This window comes from Cherax quadricarinatus, chromosome 25 (assembly GCF_038502225.1).
Source record: "Cherax quadricarinatus isolate ZL_2023a chromosome 25, ASM3850222v1, whole genome shotgun sequence".
NCBI classification, from domain to species: domain Eukaryota; kingdom Metazoa; phylum Arthropoda; class Malacostraca; order Decapoda; family Parastacidae; genus Cherax; species Cherax quadricarinatus.
The window spans coordinates 36,985,409-37,012,824 of record NC_091316.1 but is presented as its reverse complement, the minus strand read 5'-3'; the positions used below and the strand labels follow the sequence as shown (position 1 = coordinate 37,012,824).

Below are 27,416 nucleotides of genomic sequence, written 5' to 3'. Positions count from 1 at the left end.
TGAGGTGGGTAGGGGAGGGTGAATAAGGGGTTAAATGTAAGGGTGTTGTGAAGTTAAGGGAAAAGTGAGCAGTGAAGAGGGTTTTGAAGAGGTCAACTGTAAGGGTTTTGTGAAGTTAAGGGAAAATTGAGCAGTGAAGAGGGTTTTGAAGAGGAAATTTTACTAGTAATTCAGTGTAATTAAAGCAGATACTAAGTGTACTAGGGACTGGAAAAGAGAAATAAATATTATTGTATATGAGTAAAAGAGTGAAGAGTGAAAATGGCAGGCATTAGAGGGGTACAGGCTGCCATAATTATATTTATATTTCTTCTTCAATTCCATGAAGAAAGAAATCAGTCATGGGGGTTGGAAAAGGTGAATGGAGTAACAGCGCCCTGGACAGTAAAAGCCCAACAGTTGCCATCCTACAAGAAAAGTAAACCTCACTATCGCCGCAAGGTATGGCAACACCGCATACCTAAACAAAAACAATGGCACACAGCTCTTATTGTAGCGCTCTTAAGTGGTGATATCCAAATTAATCCAGGACCTCAAACTATTGTGCAGAGGCAAAACAGACAGATAAATGACGGCAATAATGACGGTCTAGTAGCTAGGGATGATAACCTTAACTCCATATGTAATGCATACATAGGTCAATGTGAGACAATACAGCCATTATTATCTCAAACACTACCAAACAGATGCATACACTGTACTAAAGTACGCATGAAAAACAGAAAAGGCACCTTATGTAAAATGTGTAAGGGGTGGGTGCATGATGGATGTATGTACAATTATAGCAACGGTGCCAGAATTCATTTTGTGTGTAACAAATGCACTTTGGCACAGTTACCCTTTAGCAGTGATGACATTGATTTACCTAATTTTAATACAAATGACCCATTGCCATATATTGATGATTATGATTGTTTTATGAAAACAGGCCTTCACTTTATTCATGTCAATGCAAGATCACTTCTTCCTAAATTGGCAGAGATTAGGATTCTAGCTAACAAAATTAGGGCGGCAGTTATAACCATCTCTGAATCTTGGTTGGATGATACGGTGACTGACGACGAGGTCAAAATAGAAGGTTACAATATAAAACGCTTAGATAGGAACAGAAAGGGCGGTGGAGTATGTGCCTACATTAGAAATGACTTAGCATACAACCCAAGACCTGATTTAAATAACAATAAACTGGAGATTCTATGGTTTGAAGTGCTGCTTCCCAAGACCAAACCCATCTTAATAGGAACTAGTTATCGCCCTCCTACCCAGGACCAGTTCTTAGAAGACTTTTCCAGAGTCTTGTCCGGAGTTGAAAGCAATTGCGAAACAATAATACTGGGCGACTTCAATATCTGTTTTCAGCAACAGAATAACGGGCTATGCAAAAGGTATAAGCAAATTCTAGGATTAAATAGCTACACCCAACTAATTAATAAACCAACCCGGATCACACAGTTCTCAGCCACCCTAATTGACCACATACTTTGCAACCGCGCTGAGAACATTAGTCAGTCAGGCGTCATTACCACAGGTCTTAGTGATCATTTCATCATTTACTGCACCAGGAAAATCACTAGGGATAGGATAGGCCTACACAGGACAATAAAAATGAGGTCAACTAGAAACTACAGTAAAGAAACACTGGTAAATAGGCTACACAATTGTGACTGGACAGAGATAACAAGTTGCACGGACGTAAACGATGCCTGGGAAAAATTCAAAACAATGTTCACTACCATTCTTAATAATATTGCACCAGTTAAAGAGGTTACGATTAAACGAAGAACTGAACCCTGGATGACTACTGAGATATTAGATAATATGAAATTCAGAGACCAGCTGCTAAAAAGATTTAAAGCAAACAGACAGGATATTGCAGCACTAAATGAATTCCAAAGGGTGAGGAACAGAGTACAGAGGCTTATAAAAGGAGCAAAGGCAAAGCACTATTGCTCAAAAATTGAAGAATATAAGCATAACCCCAGAAAGCTCTGGCAACAACTAAAACAGTTGGGATATAGCCATAAGCCAGTAGATAGGTCTAACATAGTACTCACTATCGATAATGAGGTATGCCACGAAACATCTAAGGTGGCAAATTGCTTTAATTCCTACTACACATCTGTTGCATCAACACTAGTAAGTAAACTACCAGCTGCATCAAATACCTTTAACACAGACTCTGATAAGTTTCAAACATACTATACCAATAAAGGGGTAACCCCAAACAGTTGTCAACTAGTAAGTGTATCTTATGACTTCATTCAAAAAGAACTAAGCAGGTTAAACCCAACTAAGAGCACTGGCCCTGATAACATCCCATCTAAGTTCCTAAAAGATGGTGCTTTTGAACTGTCAATCCCTATTGCTCACATAATAAATCTATCAATCACCACTAATTTTTTTTTTATATTTTATTTCAAACTCAGGTACAAAATATATGGGTACATAATCAATATGTAACAAGATAGAGGCAGTGAACAATAATCAACTGTGACTACACAGTACTGAAGAAGCACATATATAATGACAGAACTGGCTGCTGCACTCAAATCAAACACCGCTTGTACGTACTGTGCTTCACATGAACACCGCTTGTACGTACTGTGCTTCACATGAAAAGGTGGTCATACATACATATACATATATATATATATACATATACACACACACACATATATACATATATACATACATATATATATATACATATACATATACATACGTATACACATATATACATATACACATATACATACATATACACATACACACACATACATACATATACAACCCACCCAGTAAAGCTTACACTCCCCCCCCCATGAAAACGTGCCACTTTCACCTTAGATACACAGTGACAAATCTCTTATACATACACATTTGTAAAAGCATTAAAAACTTCAATGACAATATATATATAAACACAATCCAGCCAGCTAAACGGCTGACACTATAATACAAGGAATGTCTGAACCTGATGGCTCACATCCACCATAGAACACAATCCACCCTACCCTCATATACCCTATGGTAATAATTAATATCGTGCACACTTCAAACCCCCCCCCCCCCATGCCTAGTAACTGTGTCTGCCGTCACCACTCAACCACCAACAGTCCTTGATAGTAATTAGCGTCTTATAATATATCACCCTAAAAACACGCTACACACACAAACCTACCACAATAATAAATAAATTTACACATTATTCCCTCCAGCAGACAGATTATTTACACTGTCGGAGATAATCTATACATCACATCCTACAGAGAATGGACAACATTAGACATCTAAAATAATATGACATGTGTATCACATGACCTGCTATTGCAGAGATTACTTACACTCCTACCCCCCCCCCCCCCCCCCAAGTGAAAAACTGACCAGTTTCACCTGGCTATACACAAGATCAAAAACTCATTCACTTGAACATATATAATGAAAATGTGAAAAAACATCTGTAACAATATATAAGCAAAAACACCCCAGGCAAGATCTTACATTATATACAATACCAGAACGTTCCACTAGTTAAAAAACAGGTATGAAACCTCATTATTATGACAAGTTACATTGCTCATATATAGGTAGACATGTATAATTACAGGTTAAAATATGCTTATATACTAACATGCTTATGTACATCCTTACAAACATGAAGGAATCCTTAGATAAATTATAATCATCGGTGTTCACAATAACACCAAGACATTACATTGAATACCACATTGAATATCACCTCAACATCCTTCCTCACACAATTCCACACACACTCACACAATTCCACACACACACACTCACACAATCGACCTCTGCAACACCCTCCCCCCCTGGGAAGGCCAGCCCGTTCATTCCCCTGACCGCTTATAAAGACCATAAATCCCTCAAAAGAAAGTCCCTGTAGCCCTCCGAGAAATCCCTCTCCCACCTTCTACCACATATTTCCCTGTTGCGACACTTTGTTCTATAAAAGGATGCTGCTATGGCCATCCTACGTTCCTCCGCCCCTTTGTCTCTCATTGCCCATGATATATACAAAATCAACCATTAAGTAAGCCACTGCCCTTTGAACCTTTACCCCAACCCCACCTACATCTAAACTAAGAGCTCTCAAAACCGACAACCCTTTCCCCCCCACATACCGGATTACTTTCCCTAACCATTCCCGCACAATCCCTAGGCTTTCACAAAAATAAACTACATGAAAAGCTGATTCATCTACCCCACAAACCTGACACATCCCACCCTCCCTTATTCGCCTATTTCGTAAAACAACCCCAGACGGCAATATTCCGTGAAGAAACCTATACATTACCTCCCTCACGCGTGGCCGGATGCGTAACCCTTTTAATCGGCCCCAAATGTCTTCCCATGCGTACATCGGGTACACTCCTTCCGTTGCCACTACCACCCTAGGCCATATCTTCCTCTCCATGGACCCTACCCGCATGTTTCTCGGCTCTCTGACCATCATCAATAGACGCAACAACTCCTCACCATCTCTCAAATCTTGTCCCTTCCACCATCTCCGAAGATCTCCCTGCAGCATCCCCAACCCTCCACTCCCTTCCCCCCGAGCCCTTAGCAACCCATGTTTCACATATACACACTTCAACCTTCTTTCCAAATGAATTAACCCCAGCCCTCCCAAGGCCACCGGAAGTGTTACCACCTCTCTTTTCAACCAATCGCATCCTGAACCCCAGATAAAACGGAAAACTCTGCTCAACAATCTCCGGACATCCCCATACACCAAAGGGTACAAAGCTGCCACATGCCATATTTTACTGTACAAAAGCACATTGACCACAATGACCCTCTGGTGTAGCGTAAGATGTGTCGGCCTCAATCCTGACAATCTTCCCAATACCCTATCTACCACACCCTTTGAATTATTCTCCCTCGCCATCTGAGCATTACCCATATACACAACTCCACAAATTTTCACCCGGTCCACGACACTCCACCTCACCCCCCCACCCCCGCCCTCCTGCCCATCCCATTCACCCAATATCATGAGCTTTGATTTATGCACATTCACTGCCATACCTGTTGCCATCCCAAAAACATCTATAACTCTCTCCAGACCCTCCAATCCCTCCCTCCCACTCACTAGGACAGTTGTGTCATCAACGTAACCTATGATACTGGGACTCCCACCTCGTATGTCCTCCCTTACCCCCTCCTGTATGCACATTTCCACTGCCCTATAAAACGGATTCTGTAAACATGCAAATAATATTTGTGACAACGGGCAACCTTGCCTCAATCCCCTGCCCATTTTCACATGCAACCCCACCCTCCCATTTATCTGTACACACATCCCAGCTCCCCGATATAAAGTACGTGCCCAATTCACAATGTCCTCCCCGAACCCTTGCCACTCCATGATTCTCCACAGAGCCTCCCTCTCGACACTGTCATATGCCGTTCTCCAATCCAACGCCAATACCCCACGTTCCCCCTCTTGTGGACCCTCAATAAACCTTCTAATAACCCCATGCCCCCATATTGACCCCTCACTATTACCTTTCCAATGACCTTTTTTATACGATTTCCCAAAATTTTTGCAAAAAGTTTGTAGTCTGCACACATGAGTGATATCATCCGGTAATCTCTCACTGTGCACTGACTTTCACCCTTTGGCACCAAAACTACTAGTGCTGTCGCCTGCAAAGGTCCCAACGCACCCCTCTCTTTTATGATATTAAATAATTGCACCAAAAAATCTTTTAATACTCCCCAATGCTGTATGTAAAACTCCGCAGGCAGCCCATCTATCCCCGGTGCCTTACCCCTGCTCATACTCATTAAAGCCGTCCACACCTCGTCCTCCACAATAGGCCCCTGTAACTGTTCCCTGTCGTCCCTGTCCAGCACACTCCGCACCCATCCCCCTGTCTCTCTTAAAGCCCCCTCTCTCACACCCACACTCCTCATATGTGCACTAAGCCAAGAATCAACATACCCTCCCATCCCCTCCGTTGTCACCAAGTCTTGTCCCTCCCTATACCCCTCGATGTCCTCAAGAACTCTCAAACCCACCATTTCCATTGCAACGCGCCGGCGCCCCTGCCCTCGCAGGACACACGCCGATGGTCTATCACCCCACATGACCTCCTCCAACCCCCCTAAAACCCTTGCCGCATCAAACCTCTCATTTTGCACTTCCATTAGGCGTTCCTTCACTCCTTGTATGTCAGCCACAGGGGCTCCCATCCCCCCCCTTCCTCTCTCATAATACTCCCTTAACTGCCCCTCAAGATACCTAATAAGCCCATAAGCCAACTGATTCTCGTGCCTTCCCTGTCGGACATAGAACTCTCGAATCCTCGTCTTCGCCGTCACATCCCACCATCTCAACACATCCCCATTGACTTCCATCCCTTCCCATAAGCCTTTCCACCATTGTGCAAATAGGACCCTCCCCTCAACATCTTGAAGCAACCGAACATTCAATTTCCAATAACTCTTATACCTGTTCGGCCGACCCTCCCATCCCAAATCCACCAAAACACCTCTATGATCAGAAAAAAAGACATCCAAAACCCTTACACTCCGCACCACAGCTTTCCTTGTCACGTATATCCTGTCCAGCCGTGCAGCATACCCCTGCCTCACAAAGGTGTGCTGCACCTCCCACGCCGCCCCCCCCCCTCTACATCCACCAACCCCACCCCTGTTAACAGGTCCCTCAGAACGCCAGAACAATATCCTGCTCCCCTAGGTTCCACATCCTTGCGGCGTATAACGCAATTCCAGTCCCCTCCCACCACAGCTAATGCTGGAAGCAACCTTAAGTGATACACCAACACTTCACGTACAAACTCATTCTTCATTCGACTGTCCCCCTCCGCCGGACCATAAACACACACAAAAGACATCTTATCTCTTCCCCATGTCCCATCCACTCTTATAACCCTCCCCTCACCCCCCTCCTCACAATGATGTACAGTAAACGGGCTAGCCTCCCTCACCAAAATAGCCACTCCTCCTTTCAATCTCGTTGAGTGTGCCGCATATACAGTATACCCCTCAATCATCAACATACAACCCGGCTTGTGGTTGTGCTCTTGCACAAACACTACATCTACACCATACCTAATGAGCATCTCATGAAACCATTCACACTTCCTAGAATTTTTCAGACAATTAACATTTATAGAGAGACTCTTGAATTTGTCAATGGAGGTTTTCCTTTACGTATTGCACCACCTTTATCCCCCTTCCCCTTTATACGCCCTTGATCTTCAATCACCATTCTGTGATCTGCTTTCACATGCCCCTTGCCCCTGGACCCCCCAGGTCCATGCTCAACCACTTCAGCCCAAACCTTTTTGCCCGAACGCTGTGCCGGAGTGAGCACATCCACATCGTCCACGTCCGAGGGCACTGCCGCTCTCTTCCGTGACACTCGAGCCTTTCTTCCCGCCTCCACCTGGAAGCCATCCCCGTGCACTTCCGCCACCACTGTGCCAATTTGCAACCCAGCCTCAACCTGGGTCTCTGACATGCCTCCCCCCCTCTCACCACCTGGAACCCCAGCAGCATCCAGGGCACCCACAAGCCCCTCAACTGTGACCTCTCCTGGGGTCCCTAACAGGTCGTGGAGGACTGAATCAATGGTAGCCTCCACGGCCCTGTCCTCACCCAGTGACACCACATCTTTGGTCGCCGGTGCCTGCCCGGCAGTGCATGTCTCTCTCGGAAGAGTTACACACTCTTCCTCCCTCAAGGCCTCCTCGACCTCCACACTCCAAGCCTTGTTCAAGGAAACCGACTCAGGTCGTGCCAAATCCAACGTCCCAAGGTCCTCTGATGCCTCCTTATGCTGCTCCTTCGCCTGTGTACCCTGTTGCTTAACACACTGCGCAGCAATGTGATCATATGCACCACATAATCGACAGGTACGTTGTTGCCCTGCGTAAGTCACCATTACTCGAGTCCTGAAGTCTTCTAGGAAAATATAGGAAGGAATAGGATGCCTCAATGTCATTTTTAAGGAAAAACTTCCTTCAGGCATCCCAGAATATGATCCTTCCTTCCATTTCCCCAATGTCGCCATATGAACAGTCCCAAACTTCTCGAAGACGGCACGTAGGTCTGCCTCATTAGCCTCAAAGGGTACATTTTTTATCTTCACCCACGTATAATGGCGGGACACATCATGTAGCCTTACCGTCACTGCAGGATTCACTGGTACACAAAGATCTTGGAACCTGGCGACTATGTCCTCATATACACTTGCATTGAGAAATTTCACAAAAATTCTATATGCCCCGTTCAAGGCTACACCATACAGCTCTTCGTTGGCAATGCCGTATGTGTCCCTGATGATGGCAGGTAATAAAACTTGAGCTGAGTGGGCATGCACAGCCCCACGCACCACTTCAATGCCGACAGTGTTTACCCTTCTTCTTGCCGGCTGCGCCATTTTGAGAAAACCAAGTTGTCACCGGCTGACAGCAGAGGGCAGGCTCAGCTCACGTCCGCTCGTCCCAAAGGTTGAGCGACGAATGTTGTCAACTAGTAAGTGTATCTCATGACTTCATTCAAAAAGAACTAAGCAGGTTAAACCCAACTAAGAGCACAGGCCCTGATAACATCCCGTCTAAGTTCCTAAAAGATGGTGCTTTTGAACTGTCAATCCGTATTGCTCACATAATAAATCTATCAATCACCACTAATACCGTACCGGAGGGGTTCAAGGAGGCCAGAGTTACTCCTATCTTCAAGAAAAATAATAGGTCTGATGTAAGCAACTATAGACCTGTTAGTATACTCAGTATAATATCTAAAATTCTGGAGAGGGCGGTGTATTCTCAAGTAGTTAAGTACCTTAATGACAACAGCATTCTCCATAGCTATCAATCGGGCTTTAGAAGATCCTACTCAACCGATACCTCCCTTATTAATCTGATGGATTACCTGAGAACTGAAATGTCAAAAGGGAACCTCATAGGTATGGTAACCTTAGACCTGCAAAAGGCCTTCGATACTGTCAACCACAATATATTATGTAAGAAACTTCAAGCTATCGGTATAGGTTCTGTAGACTGGTTTAAGTCCTACCTTAGCAACAGGAGACAAATAGTCAAAATCAACAAAACGGAATCAGAACCCCTGCCGATAACATGTGGAGTTCCCCAAGGTAGTATTCTGGGTCCCTTACTATTCTTATGTTATGTCAATGATATGCCTATCAGTGTCAAGTGCAAACTCCTACTGTATGCAGATGACAGTGCTCTGTTAGTGACAGGTAAAGACCCACAAGATATTGCTAATGTTTTAACACTGGAACTGGAGTCCTGCAGCAAATGGTTAGTAGACAACAAACTATCATTACACCTAGGGAAAACTGAAGCCATTCTCTTTGGAACGAAACATAAACTGAGAAGGGTAAATAATTTTAATGTTCAGTGTAATGGGGAGTCCATCACTTTGGTTTCATCAGTTAAATATCTGGGAATCCCCTTTGACCCATGCATGTCAGGAGAATTGATAGGGAACAGTGTAGTAAAGAAAGCGAATGCCAGGCTGAAGTTCCTGTATAGACAAGCACAGTGTCTACCTACTGAGGCTCGCAGGACCCTATGTCTAGCCCTTATACAATGCCATATGGATTACGCTTGCTCTTCTTGGTACTCTGCCTTGACAAAAAAACTGAAAGATAGACTGCAAATCACCCAGAACAAAATCGTAAGATTCATCCTGGGGCTGGGACCAAGAGAACATGTAGGCCAGGATGAATTACAGCAGTTGGATATGCTGAATGTTGAAGACAGAGTAAAACAACTGAAGCTAAATCATGTTTATAAAATTGCTCACAAACAGTGTCCAGAATATCTTGCTGTCAATTTTGTCAAGGTTGGGAACCAAAGCAATCATAGTACTAGGGGGAGAGAGCACAACTTTGTAGTACCCACAGTCAGTGGCCAGGCTTCAAACACCTTTTATTGTACAGCAATAAAGGAATGGAACAGACTACCCACAAATGTCAAGGCCAGTCATAGCTTGAACCAGTTCAAGAAGAGTGCCAAAAAGTGTCTGATGAATGAAGCAACAGAAAGGGAGGGGAATGATTTTCTATTTTTTAGCTAAAATACGTGTAAATTTTACCTTATCCCTAGTAATGACCCTCGTATTGTAGATAGTCGTAATGACCCTCGGGTAGTAGATAGTCTTAATGACCCTCGTATTGTAGATAGTCTTAATGACCCTCGTGTAGTAGATAGTCTTTTTAGTATGATAATAAGATGTTATCTTCATTATAGAATAATAAGAAAATATTATAACCTTTATATTATAATAATAAGGTAAAAGGACCCCAATGGAAATAAGTCACTCTGTCTGACTTTTTTGGGTTATCCCAGGTTCTCTACACATATGCTGCTATGTATGATAATTCTATGTAACTGTATTGTGTATACCTGAATAAATTTACTTACTTACTTACTTACTTACTTACTAAAATTCTAAATATTGATAGTATCTGGCAAGTGTCTGGGTATTTCCCATACCTTAGAAAACGTTTCATAGTGACTCATATGAAGGGAAACTCATGTAAGATACGATGCCTTCATCAGAGGAACTAGAGCTACTCTTATCTTTCTTGGATCAAACTTGATCGCCTCCTAATCTCCTGACACTGTATGATACCTACTGGTCATTATCACCTAAAAAATGGAATCATTGAGGAATAATCATTGCTTTAGAGCGCCTCAACGGTACACGTTAATATGGAGCATCTCTTAAACTACAGAATACTATACTTTTCCCATGAGGATTATGTTTAACTACTAACCATTTTGTTTAAGGTTTGTGTTAAGATTTTTTTTATATTTATGAATTTAAGTTTTTGTTACAGACAAGCTTGTTTTAACAATTTTGTACGTAAATTATCATGTTCCGCTAATTCGTTTTGTCATTGTTGCAGGTCGTCCACCGCCCAGATTAACGTGGTGGGCGGGGCACAAGGAGGTACGAGGAGAAGTGATTGAGACCCCTAGGGAGGTGGTCAGTACCCTGACAGTGGCATCTCTTCAGCGCCACCACCTAGATCAGTCCTTTATATGTCAGGCAAATAATGCTGAGTTTGCTGTTCCGGTCACCGCCGCTGTCACCATAGATATGACTTGTGAGTTTGTGTGTGTGTACTCACCTAACTGTGGTTGCAGGGGCCGATTCATAGCTCCTGGCCCCGAAGTGAGTGTGAATACAGGTCTTGAAGTAAAGCTTAAAATTTGCATAGGAAGTTCGTCTGTGCTATGTAATTTCTTACCTTGTGCTGGCATTCTGTATTAGTTGCGATGCTCGTTTGTACTTCTTGTGGGTGAACTTTGAAATGACGACAGAATTTCATTGTCCCTGTGAGATGTTAAAATTACTTGAGTTAGCTATGAGGGCATATTATAGTCATCAACGATAATGACGAAAATTCTTAGAGCATCGAAGGCGAATATCAAATGGTATACAATACCGACAGGTTGGTAGATAAGACACATAGGCAACATTTAGGCAACTTTATTCCGAAACGTTTCGCCTACACAGTAGGCTTCTTCAGTCGAGTACAGAAAGTAGGCGGGAGCAGTAGAGATGTGAAGACGATGTAATCAGTCCATCACCCTTGAAGTCGTAGATTTGAGGTTGTCAGTCCCTCAGGCTGAGGGACTGACTTGAGGGTATCCAGGAATGTTTAAAGGACAACAATGGTTTACCTCAGTGCTACAGTTTTCCTCTACAAGAACTTATACACAATAACATCATCATATTTACTAATTCAGACAGAGGGGACATGATAACAATTTTAAACAAAAATGATTACTTCACCAATGTCTATGATCTATTAAATAACAATAACACATACGAGAAATTTTCCGAAAATCCTCTCCCTACCGTATGAGCCAACTTTAACAAGCCAACTTAACGAGCCACTGGAAAGAAAAACAAAAAGGAAAATGACATTCTACTTCAGTTCAAAACAACAAACCCACGTCTCCTTTACATTTATGAGTTACCTTAAAACCCACAAGCAGGATGTACCATTGATACCAATCCTCTCCAGCAGAGGGTCTTTTTCTCGTAGTCCTCTCCTGTAGAGGTTATTTTTATCGCAAGTTTGCCAAATGGCTAAGCGGTCTTTTATCTCCTTTCCTCAGCAAGTTTTTCCAGTCACATCTGAAACATCAGAAGACGTCATTGAAAAAGCTAGAAACATCAACCTGCAGAATGAAAGGATGTTAAGTCTGGATGTGGACTCCTTGTTCTTTAGAGTACCAGGGATGATGTCCTGAATTTCCTCGCCACCAAATTGCATTAACATCAAAAGGAGTTCCAAATTTCTACCCAGAAAATCTTGACCTTGACTAAATTATTTGTCACTACAAATGTTTTCTCTTTCAACAATATATTTTTCAATCAGAATGAGGATTCACACACATGTGTAACATCTGGGTATCTTTATTTGTAGTCGTTTTGCCAACCAGTGGCTTTATCAATACAATAAAAGGACACAATATGAAGGTTGTAGAACTATATACATAAGATGAGGTAATCATTTCCTCGGCTTTGGAGATGGTGAAGAACACCTTAGTCTTCTAAAATTTCTAGGATCATCTGCCTGACGTCCCTAACGTCTCTTCTTAATACATTCCCCATTGTTCCGGGACTAGTTTCGGTGGAAACTTCCGCACGTTCTCCAGTTCCTTGACATGCTTGACCTGGTATGGGTTCCATACTAGTGCTGCATACTCCTATATGGGAATGATGTATATGATAAACAGTATCTTGAATTACTTCTTATTTAGATGTCTAAAGGCTAGTCGTAGATTTACCGTAGGTGCATTTGCTGCAGCAGTTATTTGGCTGATGATCGACTTAAGTGATATGCTCAGTATAATACTCACCCCAAGGTTGATCTCGGTCAGTGAGGTTTGCAGCTTTTGTTCTCCCGCGAGCTGTCTGCGGTTTTTGACCTTTTCCAAACTTCACAACTTAACACATACTGAGGTTACAGTCCAGGAACCAGTCTATCTAGCTCAACTTGTAGTCTTTCCTTGTGTACGTTTGCTTGTGTGTTCTTCATTAATTTCATGTCACCTGTGAAAATGAATACCTCAGGTTATATATCTTAAATCACGTCATTCATTTATACAAGAAATGGAACCAGCCCTAGTACTGATCCTTGTGGTACCCCTCTCGTCACTTGAACCCATTCCGATCCCTCTTCACGGAACAACACTTCTTGTTTCCTTTCTGCCAGGTACGCCTTGACCCGTTGCAGTATTTTTTGTTATTCCTGCCTGCACCTCTAACTTTAATACCAGTCTCTTGTGCAGTACTGTGTCAAAAACCTAAGTACAGTCCAAGAAAATGCAATCTATCCATCCCTCTCTTTCCTTCCTTACTTCTGTTACCCTGTCGTAGAACTCCAGTATATTTATGACTTAGGAGTTAATCTGGCACTAAGGCCACTCTGACAATTCGTCACGTACCAGTACTCGTTGTTTACTTCCTGTCAGATATTCTCTGATTCATTACAGTACTTTCCTTGCTATTTCTGCCTGCTCCTCTAGTTTTCCAACCAGTCATTGGGTGGTACTGTGTCAAAAGCCCCTTCTTACAGTGGGTCTGGAACTGTGCTGAAGCCTTCTTACAGTATGATGTGCTGTGTCAGAAGTCTTGTGTATGTTTGTATAGTCACCTAATTGTAGTTGCAGGGGGCGAGTCAGAGCTTCTGGCCCAGTGTGTGCCTGTGTGTGTTCATTTATTTTTGCGATGCCAACTTTCTGCTCTTAACACCACCTAACCCTTGGCCTCTACTGGTGTAACTATTTCTTTTGATGCCTGAACCATAGTATGGATCCTGCCTCTATCTTTTGGTTCTCTAGGTTGTTCCATTTCCTGACCATTCTTAGTTAAAGAAATATTTCCTAATATCCTTGTGACTCATCTGTGTTTTTAACATCGCGCTGCGCCATTATGTATCGGACCCGCCTCTTTAACAGACTCATCGTCCAATAAATCAACCCCTTTTATTTTTTTTTCATTGTAAATAATAATTATGTCACTTTTCCTTCTATCATTTAATATCTTCTTGAAACTTTTCAGTCTCTCCTCATTCTGGAGTTTACCTGGAGAGAGTTCCGGGGGTCAACGCCCCCGCGGCCCGGTCTGTGACCAGGCCTCCTTAGGTCAGTGTCCCAGGATGCGACCCACACCAGTCGACTAACACCCAGGTACCCATTTTACTGATGGGGAACATAGACAGCAGGTGGAAAGAAACACGTCCAATGTTTCTACTCTGGCTGGGAATCGAACCCAGGCCCTCACCGTGTGAAGCGAGAGCGTTAACCACCAGGCCACCAGAGCCCACCCTCACCTCTAGGTCAAGTCTCATTTCAAACCAATGCATTTTTTCCAGCTTCATTGCATGCTAAACAAAATTTCCTTTCTTGCTGGAGTTGCAAACCCCAAGGTAGGTTTGACATATGACAGGGTTCGCCACCTATTTGAGGATTATGAAAGCTACCCTTAAATTTGCCAGTTACGCCTCTGCTAAAGTTCTAATTTGGTTGAAGGGAGACTTAGGAAAATTGCACTCAATTTTGCTCAGCCCGAGGTCCTTGTCTTCGAGGGAGGTTTTGCAGACTTCTAAGTGAACCACTACTCTGGTTTCAATCTTCCTACCCCTTTCCCAATTTTTATTACTTTGGTTTTCCTGGAGGTAAATTGTAATAGCTTGATCAATTTATGGTCTTTATTGGTCTGCTTCCCGAGATATTCTCCTTATTAGTTTTTTGTTATCCGCAAACTAGGACCTCTCTGACTCGATTTCTTTAGTCACAGCGCTTACATACGCAAGAAATATTACTGATCCATGTACTAAGCCTTGTAGAACACCACTCGTCTGTGCCGGATTTACCTATAGGCTTGGCAGGCTGAAGCCTAGGGCCTCAAGAACTAGGAGGCCTCCGGCCAAGGTTTATAATATTTTTGACATTGTTATAGACCTTTCGTGCACATGCTGTCACAAAGCATTTTTAGAACCCTTCAGTAATGCTCCTCCTTGCGATCCTTTTCACAATGCTGTCTTAAGCCAAAAATTCGACATTAGGATCAGAACTGTTAGTGAGTACTTTTGCGTGTTTGTACAGTTCATATCAGGATTTTTTTTAAAGCAAAATTAAAGAAGATCTTCTTGACCTTGAGCAAGAAGCAAAAGCCACCTTGACAAATGTTAACTAGAGATCTGTCACAAGGAGACAAAGGAAACAAGGAAATGACGGAAGTGCACCGCGTCCTGATGCCTTAGATCAACTCTTTTCAAAATATTAGCTAAGGATAAAATCCTTTAATCCTATTCTAGGTGTACTTGAAGTTAATTTAAGAAGAGGAGCTACTGTGTACAGTAATACTGCACAATCGTTTTCATTTCTAGCTAATCTGACAACATCTAAGCAAGAAATTCAGCAACAAAATACACTGATTTTCACCTGTAACTTACTGATGAACTTTTGCACTTGCACTGGTATGTGAGACAAAGCCTATAGAAGAACAGTCACTGTACCATAAAGACCTTTATCAAGTTATATACAAGGAAAAAATTCAGATGGACTTCCCTAATGTGGAAGGAATATTTCAGCTATTTCTTAACTTAATGATCACTAGCTGCTCAGGAGGGATGATGATCACTAGCTGCTCAGGAGGGATGATGATCACCAGCTGCTCAGGAGGGATGTCTTTGTCAAGGGCCACAATGTATCAAGAGACGTTATCTGCACTGGACATTGTTAACTGAAAGTGACAAACTGAGACAAAGTTTGATGATCTTTTGGATGATTTTGCTATTAGGAAGGCTAGAAGAAAACTTTGTTAGTCTTCGTGTATTTGATGATTGTAGTTTCTTTATTTCTTAATGTGTATTTTAAAAAAAAATATATGTATTTTAAAGAATATAACAGTAAACTTATAATTTTATTTTCCTAAAAAAAATCCTCCATATTCCACAAAATGTTTACAAAGTTCGGTTATTGCAAAAGTTTTTCACGGTGTTAATTTTAACATATATATATATTTTTTTCAATCACTACGGTATTTAACAATAATATCTTATGTCCTTTAGAGGAAGAATTTTGAATCGCGGAATTTTTAAAACCCGTCATCAAGCTCTTGTTTAAAACACTCTTCCATCTTCCTCTAGGGTGAGGATGGGGGATCAGGAGGGCCCTCACACGTGGAATAGCCTAGGGCTTCTCATCATCTAAATCTAGCACTGCCATTTGCCACACTCAGGCATCCTGACACTTCCTCCCAATTACTCATTACTTCCTTAAGAATTCTTTAATCTCTTGGTGAGTTTTCCTTGTTATACCTGCCATCCACTCTAGCTGTTTTATCCCAGTGTCTTAGGGACTGTATCGACTGCATTTTTACAATCCAGAAATATAGAATCCACTTACTTATCTCTCTCCTGCCTAACTTACATTACCTTGTCATGAATCTTTGGGAGATCTGTAAGACAGAATTTGTTACCTCTAAAACCGTGCAGGCTTTCCTTTATAATACCACTCTTTTCCGGGGCTCCATTACTCCTCTCCTGAATATGTTCTTTACAACCTTGCATTACTAGGCATGTCATCGACACTGACCTGAAGTTTAATGTTGCCTACCTGTTACCTTTTTTAAATATAGGAGCTATGTTCACTGTTTTGAAGTTCTCAGTCAGCAATCCTGTTTCAAATGATTGTTAAAGAATGCTGTTTATGGTTCACACATTTCTTGTGATACTTTCTCAGAAGTCATTGAGAGATGTTTGATCCCATTGCCTCTAATATATCTAGCTCGTTTAGTACTTTCTTCACATTATACGTACTAGTGTGCATTCTGTATAGAACTCATTGGTGCATTCTCCTTCTTTGACTCTGGCAAAGTTCTTGATTCTATCGATAATGCCTCCCTAAATCTGTTGGTCAGCTGCCTATAGACTTGTTAATCATTGCTAATGAGCAGTCCTCCATCCATAGATTGCCTTATTACCTGCCCCTTCACACCTGTTTTCTTTCTGATTGGCTGTATTGCAGTTTTGACTAACATTTGGATTTCATTACAATATAATCCTCAAATTATTGGTCAACCACTTTGCTTCCCCAAGCGAATTCATTTCTTTGTTTTCCGCTAGCTTTCCCATTTGCTGGCATTCTTTGGTTTTAGGTCTTTTCTTTTGTTTGTCATTTTATTTATGCATCCCTACATTTTCCTGGTACATCATTGTTTTGTTGACTGTCTTTCCATATTACTCTTTCCCACTCCACTCCACTTAGAAATTGCCTTAGGGCAGTGGAACCTCGGTTTCTGAATGTACCAAAAAAAAACCGAAGTCCTAACAATTTTGTTCAGAAAAAAAACTGACAGGGGCTTTGAACATATTTCTGGAGTCCGTGCGTGTTGGCTTTACACGAAAGCCCTGTTTCAAAAGTGCTTTGAATCGGCTCTCTGATACTGACATAATTCTCAGAGAGTTTTGAAAGAGTCAGTTTAACATCTTCCAGCCTGGAAAATATTGTTTCGGATATCAAACTTTTCGCCATTCGGACACTGCCTAAGAACCAATTAAGTTCAAACACCTGGGTTCCACTGTAGTTTCTTTTTTCATAAGTAATGTTTGTCATTTTCTTCTTACTCTGAATCTGTCTCCATGTTCGCTTACCGGAATTCTGAACCTCAGTACTGCATGAACACATGATCAGTGAACACATGATCTAATTTCGCTGGTTCTTCGCCCTCTCTTTCTCTAGTTATGTCCCTGATATGTTAATTTAAGATTTTTTCGATTGCATCCTCAAATCAGTTTAGGTCTTTATGCATGCAGTCCCAAGATATCTTAATAATGAAAATAAGATACCAGATATACTAAGAAAATTTCCTAAATTTGCTTGCAACAGGTAAGTGAACTGTAGACATGTAGATATAAATCCATATGTACATCTCTTAACAGTTTTGGAGCCTAGTTCCTCGGCCTTTTGTGTATCCATATGCTCTTGCGCTACTGTCCACAGGATGGGTATGAGGTGCACAATCAACCAGCCATTTCGATGGCAAAATCTATCTAAAAAAAATCCCCAGTTTGGTACCACACTTTCCCAGTTTATTTCCATGTAGCTGAAATCTCCCATGATCAGTAGTTTTTCTTTGCCCAAGTTTCTAAAGTTCTGAAGAAAGCGTATGCTCTAACGATGTCTTTTTGTGCTAAATACAGGTTAATAAGCTTTATACTAACCTCACCAAATCTGTCCTAACCTAACCTACCCTAACCTTCAACCCTCACCCAGCTGGTGCCATCATATTCTTTCCTTTCTCTCCTGCTGTTTAATGGTGGGTTATACAATTCACAACTGCTATCATCACCTATTACAACCCAGGATTTCAAATGGCCTGTTATCCTGGGTGTAAAGGGAGCAAAATAAACACAGCAGAAAACTTTTGACTTATATGTACACTATGTACACTATGTACAGTGATAGGTATTAGTGCACTCCACGGTAAGCAAGACAGAATAGAAGCCACTAGAGAGCAGACCGTCCTTCAACCAGCTCTAGAATGGGAATGACAAGGGCAGACAGGAGAGTGGTACCCACATAACCTCTGCAATTGCCAAAACCATCTTATTGGCTGGAACCTAGGTACTGGTTGAACGACGGGGCCCCATCGTCAACCCTTAGTCACCTGGTTTGCTGGTTGGGGGAGATAGCCTGTAAATGAGGGTGTGTACATGCGCCGAATAAAGGTTACGTACTCTTTGCATGCCACACCACCATTGGTCCTCCGGTTCTGAGTGTCCCTATTATGCAGTCATTCGCCTCCTCTCTGTTTATTTAATTCATCCCCTCAAACGTTCTCTGATTCTTGATTAGCAATATCATTCCTCTTATGTTTCCTCAGTCCTTTCTCATTTCTTGAAATCCTTCTCAGAAAATCACATCCGTTATCACCTCTGTGGACTTGGATTCAGATATTTCTTCATTGTATGGAGGACGCCTCCTCTACTAGCGTTTTCTAATCATCTCACCTATTTTTTATCCCAACTGCATTTTATATTACACTTTAAGTTTTCTTTCTGGTGTTTTCCTCTGTTTTTCGAATTCCTGTTCTCATGGAGGTTGGAGTAAGAGTACACTAGTTGTAGAAGTCGATCCTTAATGACATGGGTGAGACCATGGGTTTGGGTGAGAGAGGATGTAGAGGGTCGCAAACAGAGGGAAAAGGGAGATTTCGGGGTTGGGATGAGTATGATGAAAAGGATTTTTGCACTGATAGGGGATAGGAATGGGGATCTAAGTGGGGTCTGTATGTGTGTACGAACTTCTCCTTTGTCACCCTGTACTTTCTGGTCATTTGTTCCATTATTTTATTTATTGCCTTTCCCTCTAGCTCTCTTTCCTACTGCACCTCCCGGAGGAATTGCCTTATACATGTGTAGTTTCCTTGTCTGAAGATTGGCTTCTTCACTATTTCTAGTGTTATTTGCCTCTCCACAATTAACTCACCAAAGAATTGAAAACTTAAGACAATGTGATCACTATTGCCATGGGGATTTTATGTGTACTGTCCCTTATGTCTGAACTGTTGAAAATGAATACAGCGTTCAGTCATAATGGTTCATCCTCTCTCTCTGTGGTAGTGCATGAAGTTTTCTATTACCGCCTCCAACATCTTAGCGCTCTCTGTTTCTGGTCCTCTATGTGGCCTAGGTTTGCCCATGTGGGCCCTTCTGGCAACCTCGGCTAGTGTGTCCACCATCGCTTCGTTGTTCTCGTCATACTCTTAATGTCTTGCTGTTCAGTGGCGGCCTGTGCATCACTGTTGCCTTTGCTTTTGGAGCCCCGGCTATCTGCTTTCCCTCTGCTCAGTCCTTCCATCTCCTCAAAACTCCGTTGGTTTTTATGAGTAGTGCAACTCCTCCTCCCCTCTCTGTTCCCTCTGCATTTTCCCTGGATCTGACATCCAGTTGGAAGATCACATTTGTTATCCCTGTGAGCTTCGTCTACATGAGTGCTATGATGTCCGGGGATGCCTCATTGATTCGATATTCCCACTCCTCTCTCGTATTTGCTATTCCATATGCTTTGTTGTGCCATACCTTCTACTTCCTTACCAGTATTGTATTCTAGTGGTGGGAGGAGTAGGCACAGGCTAGTAGTAGGGCGGTATATTATTGGCGGCTGCTTTGATGGTGGTAATAGTGCTGGGGGTGGGGACTGTGTGTGTGTGGAGCGTGACTTGTTTCTGGTTCTTGTATTTGGGTGGTAGGGGATGAGGAATTTTTGTGACCCCATTCCATGGTTAGATGTGTTTGTTGTTTCCCCTGTAGCTGTCCATTAATGCCTGGCCTATCTCCCTTTCCTGCTACTGATATCTTTGTTTCGTGGTCTGTCATTTTTGAATACATTCTCTGGAATTTTATGGAATCCTTTAACAGTGATTTCTGCTGCAGAATCTTTGTACCATTTTTGCCTTAAATGTCAATTTGATTGGATAGTCTTTTTTCCTTTAATACTCCCAAGTCTGAAAATTTGTCAGCTGGGTCATGTCCTTCTCTGTTATTTTAATGATATTCTCAATCTCTTTTTTTTCGTCCTGTCTTCTTTCATCGTATGTCCTACCTTCTGCCTGCTGAAGGCCATGAATAACTAGCATCCTCTCCTTCTCTTCTTCCTATTTCGTTTCCCTCCATATCTCTGGATCCAATTTAAGATCTCAGTTGTTTCCCTTATCATCTCCCAGATGTCCCAGTGAGCTGATATCACTTCAAGGAACTTCTTAGTTCCTTCCCTTCCTTCAGTTTCTTCACTGTCCACTGATGTACCTGTTCCCAGCAAGTTGTTCCTTTAGGTCCTTGTTTCTATATCCCACTTCAGCACTTCCCTCTCCTCCACCAGGTTCTGTATCTTGGGGTCAGCAGCTACAGATCATAATTCACTTTTCTTGATCTCTGCTGATATCTTTTTTACTATTTTTCCCAGTCTTGTTCCAATATGCTATTGAGCCTTTCTGCTGATGCTTCCTTCACAAACTACTCATCCCGGGTCCCTTTCCTGTTCCTCCTAACCTCTGGGTTGCAATTTTTATCCTTTTAGAAAGCGCTAGCATGTATGTATTACTGTGCATCAGTGTATGTATGTGTGTGTACTCACCTAGTTGTGGTTGCAGTTCCTGGCCCCGCCTCTTCACTGACCACTACTAGGTCACTCTTCTTGCTCCATGAGCATTATCACACCTCTTCTTATAGCTTTGTATGGATCCTGCCTCCAGTACATCACTTCTTAGACTATTCCACTTCTTCACAACTCTGTGACTGAAGAAATACTTCCTAATATCCCTGTGATTCATCTGAGTCTTCAACTTCCAACTGTGACCCCCTTTTTGATGTGTCCCATCTCTGGAACATCCTGTCTCAGTCCACCTTGTCGATTCCTCTCAGTATTTTATATGTTATTATGTCCCCCCTATCTCTCCTGTCCTCCAGTGTCGTCAGGTCTATTTCCCTTAACCTCTCCTCATAGGACATACCTCCTTAGCTCTGGGACTAGTCTTGTTGCATCCTTTGCACTTTCTCTAATTTCCTTACATGCTTGGCTAGGTGTGGGTTCCAAACTGGTGCTGCATACTCCAAACAGAGGCTTAACGCACACGGTGTACAGGGTCCTTAACGATTCCTTATTGAGATGTCTGAATGCTATTCTAAGGTTTGTTTGGCGCCCATATGCTGCAGTAGTTATTTGTTTGATGTGCGCCTAAGGAGATGTGCCTGGTGTTATACTCACCACAGGATCCTTTTCCTTGAGTAACGTTTGTAGTCTCTGGCCCCCTAGACTGTACTCCGTCTGCGGTCTTCTTTGCCCTTCCTCAATCTTCATGACTTTGCATTTGGTGGGGTTGAACTCTAGGTGCCAGTTTCTGCACCATGCCTGCAGCCTGACCAGATCCCTATTTAGTTCTGCCTAGTCCTGGTCCGATTGGATTCTTATCAATTTTACATCATCTACAATCAGGGACACTCTGGACTCTATTCCTTCCGGGATGTCATTCACTGACACCAGAAACAGCACCGATCCTAGGAGTGATCCCTGTGGAACCCCACTCGTCACAGGCGCCCACTGTGACACCTCGCCACTTAGCATGACTCGCTGCTGTCTTCCTGGCAGGTATTCCCTGATCAGTTGTGGTGCCTTCCTTGTTATCCCTGCCTAGTTATCCAGATTTTGCAGTAATCTCTTTTGTGGAACTATGTGACAGACACCTTCTTACAATCCAAGAAAACTCAGTCTACACACCTGTTGCTCTCTTGTCGTACTACTGTCACCCTGTCATAGAAGTCCAGTAGGTTTGTGACACAGGATTTCCCCTCCCTGAAACAGTACTGATTGTCGTTGATAAGCTCATTCCTTTGTAGGTGCTCCACTACTTTTCTCTTGATAATCTTCTCCATGACTTTGTATACTATACATGTCAGTGACTCTGGTCTGTAGTTTAATGCTTCGTGTCTGTCTCCATTTAAAAAAAAATGGACTATATTTGCTGTCTTCCATACCTCAGGTAGTCGCCCTGTTTCGATAGATGTGTTGAAGAGTGTTGCTAGTGTTACACATAGCGCCTCTGCTCCCTCTCTCAGGACCCATGGAGAGATGTTATCCGGCCTCATCGCCTTTGAGGTATCTAGCTAGCTTAGCAGCCTCTTCACTTCTTCCTCGGTTGTGTGTGTGTGTGCGTGTGTGTGTGTGTGTGTGTGTGTGTGTGTGTGTGTGTGTGTGTGTGTGTGTGTGTGTGTGTGTGTGTGTGTGTGTGTGTGTGTGTGTGTGTGTGTGTGTGTGTGTGTGTGTGTGTGTGTGTGTGTGCGTATTTGTGTGAGTGTATGTGTGTTTATTTTCATATATATTCACTTCTATATGGTTTCAGGGGTCGAGACTCTGATCTTGGCCTCGCCTTATCACAGGCTGTTGATAGGTTTACTTTTTCCAGCTTTGAGAACATTGTCGTAACTCTTCTTAACGCTATATATGGATCCTGCATGTTTGTATATCACTCTCAAGGTAGTTCCACTTCCTAACAACTCAACGGCTGAAGATATACTTCGTAACATCTCACTGACTTATCTGTTTTTTCAGCTTTCTGCTGTGCCCTCTTGTTCCAGTTTTCCATCTCGCAATCAGTCTTTACCTGTCCACCCTATAAATTCCTCTCAGTATTTTATGTTATATCGTTTCTAGTCCATATTTCCTCTAAGGATTAGGTTTAACTCTCTTAAACTCACTTCTTAGCATATACTCCCTAATTCCAAAATTCATCTGAACCTATACTGTTATCCAGTTCCTTGACATGCTTCATCAAGTATGGGTTCCATGCTGTTCATCATGGGCCTGACGTGAGTGCAGCTATCAGAAAGTTTCCGACTCACATTTTCGTGCACTTCTTTCCAAATGAGTGATCTAAGCCGTGTGAACTACGGCAGCACCGTAGATGACATGACATAGATAACTCATTTGTGAATTACCAAAGTGAATTTCAGTACGATTCGTCATTTCGTTAAGGTTAGATGACATTTTTTGTCGTGTTATTAATTCGTTGTTACGATTTTTAGAGTAACAGGAATGGAATCTTTGAGCGTGAATCAGTCATCAGGAATATGTTTCACTAATCCAGACAGTTTAACCATAATTCTTCACATCGAGGTTCTGAGACGTTTGAGGGAAGAAGTGAGAAGGAAAAGTCCAACGCTGCATTTGTCCAATGATGATTTCATTCTCCATGACAATATCCCCCCCCCCCTCCTCCCCCGGTCTATACCCCTGTAACTTTTTACTCTACCCAGAAATAAGGGGTTGCTAGGAAAGAAGAGTTCCAGAAATGTTTCCAGAGGTGACAGAGGCGCTGGGAGTGCACTTCGAGGGAGGGAACTTCAACTGGGTGATTAGATAAGCCTATACTTTTTTTTCCAGCAGTCTGGGAACTTTTTGTTAGCATTTCGTATGCCTTATAAAGTGTCTTGAATAATTCCTTTCTCATATTCTGATAATCAAAGCTTAGATTTGCCAGATGCAAGTTTGTTGCAAAAGTTATTTGCTTGATATATGTTTCAGGTAATATATTCGATACAATGCTCACCCCGATGTCCTGATTGAGTGAGGCTTACAGCCTTTGCCCCCGAGACTGTAAACTGTTTGCAGTCCTAGTACATGAATCTATCACCAGTCTTCATAATTTTGTATTCGCTGAGGTTATGTTCTAGCAGCCACTTGTCAGACCAGATCTTCAGCCTGTCCAAGTTCATTTTTAGACTTTCCGATCCTTACTTGTTTTTATTCTCCATATTAGCTCCACATCATTTATACACAGGGAGGCTTCTGACTTTATTCATTCTATCATGTCATTAATTTTTATATATAAAAATAGTTATTGTGGGAAAATCCTATTTTTCAGTATGAATAACTACGATACCACGGGTTTGTTTGGAATCGTGTCATTACGATTTCGTGAGTCAATAATTGTACATTTGTAAGGAGGGAGTGAGAGGATACCTTTGCTGTCTTGGGGAAAGTCACTGTAGAGCTCCGATAGATATTGTTCATTAGCAATAATTTTTTTACAAAAAATTTGTGCGGAGAATGGCAACAGGAAATGACATTTCCCTGCTGTCCACAGCTGGTAGTCCATAAACTCTGCGCCACTTCCTGGAGGTAAAGAAGGTGGAAACTGCGGGACTGATGCGGTGGAAAGTGTCTAGGTGACTGAATTCACCGTTAACTACTTTCTTTGCCATAAGTTTCTTCTGTTGGAGAAGACAGAACTAGTGGATAAGAAATAGAAACTGAGTAATATAGACAGCGATGTCAGTAAGTCCAGCTCTAAGGAAACCGAGACATTCAACCAGTACCTCGACACTGTTGCATACTAGGATGGACAGTACTGTGCCAGGTTGCCGTGAAAGTTAAACAAGCCACTCTTACCCCCTAGTTATCGCATGGCTTACAGCCAGATGAAGGCTCAGGTTCGTGAGATAGGAGAGAGCCCAGAACTGCTGACGGTTTATGACAAGATCATACACGAGCAGTTAGATAACTGCTTCATTGAGGAGGTGATCAACGAGAAGCCTCCAAAAGGTCTCCTGCACCATGGGGTCAAAAAAGATTCTGAATCTATCCCTTGACAAGTCGTGTATAATTGCAGCACACGTGCGCTTAGAGATATGCGTGATGACGGGACCTTTCCTGACAGAGAAGTTAGGCGATGTGTTAATTAAATTTCACTCTAACCCTTATGCCATCATGGCCGATGTCTCGAAAACTTTCTAGAGATTGAGTTTACAAGAGGATGACCGAGATTACACTCGCTTCCTGTGGACATAAACTTCCCGATGACTTACAGAGTCCTCTCAAAACATATTGTTTCAGGTCAGTATTATTCGGTGCTATTTCTTCACCCTTCCTACTCGCGTCCACTTAACACTGGTCCAAGCTCTCTTAAAAACGTTTTGAGCAAGAGTTTCTATGTAGATGATCTTCAAGAAACCTTGGCTACCGTGGACGATTTAAAGATAGTTCCTTTATGACGAGGCAAACAAAGGAAATGACTAGCGCCAACATGCCACTCAGAGGACGGAATATGAATTCAGCCACGTTGAAGGCAGTCACAATGTCGGATTTTTCTGAAGCTGAGGTGCCGGATTGTAGTAACATGCATGAGCTCTTACGGCATACAAAGAAGACGTTTCATCGTAAACATGTTGACCTAGAAGAATTCATGACAGTTTGACTGAAGTCGAGAACAGGATTAATAACCGACCTCTGACGAAAGTCAGAGATGATCTAGACAACTTAGAAATGTTGACGTCATCTTATTTGATATGTGGACGTCGTGTCGATCCTGTACCTCTAATGCGAGACAGTGGTATATTAGAAGATCCTAACTACCTTGAGCCCGACCAACTCAGAAGGAAGCTCCAACACCTTAACTCTCTCATTGAAGACTGGGAGGTCGGGCGTGAGGATTACCTTGCCTCACTGAGGAAACGCTGCTGTGGGGCTGAGGCCCCTGATAACAAACTGTAACTTCAACTTGGTAATATACTGATAATTGATTATGATAGCCCGAGGTCGAGATGGCTGTTTGGAAAGATTGTAGCCATGCACCCAAATGGGGGTAGTATAGTCAAACAGTAAATGTCTTAGGCTGCTGTTCACACCGAGACCATCGACATGTTGGTGCCACTTGAAACTGACCACTCAGGTGGCCCCAGCGGCCGATAAGCATCCTCAGCGCAAAACAGCAGCGGTGGTTAGACGACGTATCAAGGGAATCACAGACAATGACCACGTATGACCAGGTCAAAGAACCCCCTCCTCCCATGTGTGGAAAAATGTGACGGTACTTTTGTAAGTGAATAAGGAGAGGGCTGGTGACGTATTGCGACTCTGCCAGAAATCCGCCATGAACCTTGAATGGAAACCTAATTAGTCGTAAAACTCTAACCTGTTTTGAGATTGTAGTTTACACAGATAACTTACGCTAATTCAAAGTTTATTCTCTATAAGGATTACAATGCTGAGTTTACAGAATTTGGTTATTGTGTGGTTTACATGTAGTAAAATAATAATTACAGAGTGTACCACTAGAACACCTAGCATGGCTAGGTATTACAGAGTGTACCACTAGAACACCTAGCATGGCTAGGCATTTCGGGCAGACTTAGTTTAATTCTTAATTTTAAAATATTACAAATTATGAGGTAAGTTGGTATTATGGCTAAGTGACTAAATACTAGTTTGTGAGTTTAGCAATGTGAATGCTTTTGTTTTGGCACAGCTCCTGGCCCCGACTCATCGCTACTCGCTACTTTGTCCACACTCTCTCCCTGCTCCAAGAGCTTTATCACACCTCTTCTTAAAGCTATGAATGGATCTTGCCTCCACTACTTCATTCTCCAGACTGTTTCACTTTCTGACAACTTTAATTCTGAAGAATACTTCCTAATATCCCTTTGACTCATCTGAGTTCTTAACCTCTTGTTGTGTCCCCTTTTTCCTATGTCCCATCTTCGAAACATCTGGCCCTGTCCACTTTGTCAATTCCTCTCAATATTTTATACGTCGTTATCATATCCCCCTTATCCTTCCTGTCCTCCAGTGTTGTCAGGTTGAGTTCCCTTAACCTTTCCTCGTAGGACATACCCCGTAGCTATGGGACTAGTGTTGTTGCAAACTTTTGCAATGTCTAGAGTTTCTTAACGTGCTTGACCATTCGTGGGTTCCATACTGGTGCTGCATACCACAATATGAGCCTGACGTACACTGTGTACAGTGTCAGGAATGGCTCCTTGCTTAGATGTTGAAACACAATTCCTAGGTTTGCCAGGTTTCCATATG

The 27,416-nt window shown here is 42.4% G+C and overlaps 1 protein-coding gene across 1 annotated transcript in view; it reads left to right on the top strand.

Moving 5' to 3' along the window:
• The window catches only part of LOC128689900 (nephrin-like), a 919,379-nt gene that overhangs the window by 624,149 nt on the left and 267,814 nt on the right, over positions 1-27,416 (top strand). Inside the window, exon 5 of the mRNA XM_070088696.1 lies at positions 10,937-11,137. Coding sequence (XP_069944797.1) covers positions 10,937-11,137 — 201 coding nt within the window. The remainder of the gene's footprint in view (positions 1-10,936; positions 11,138-27,416) is intronic.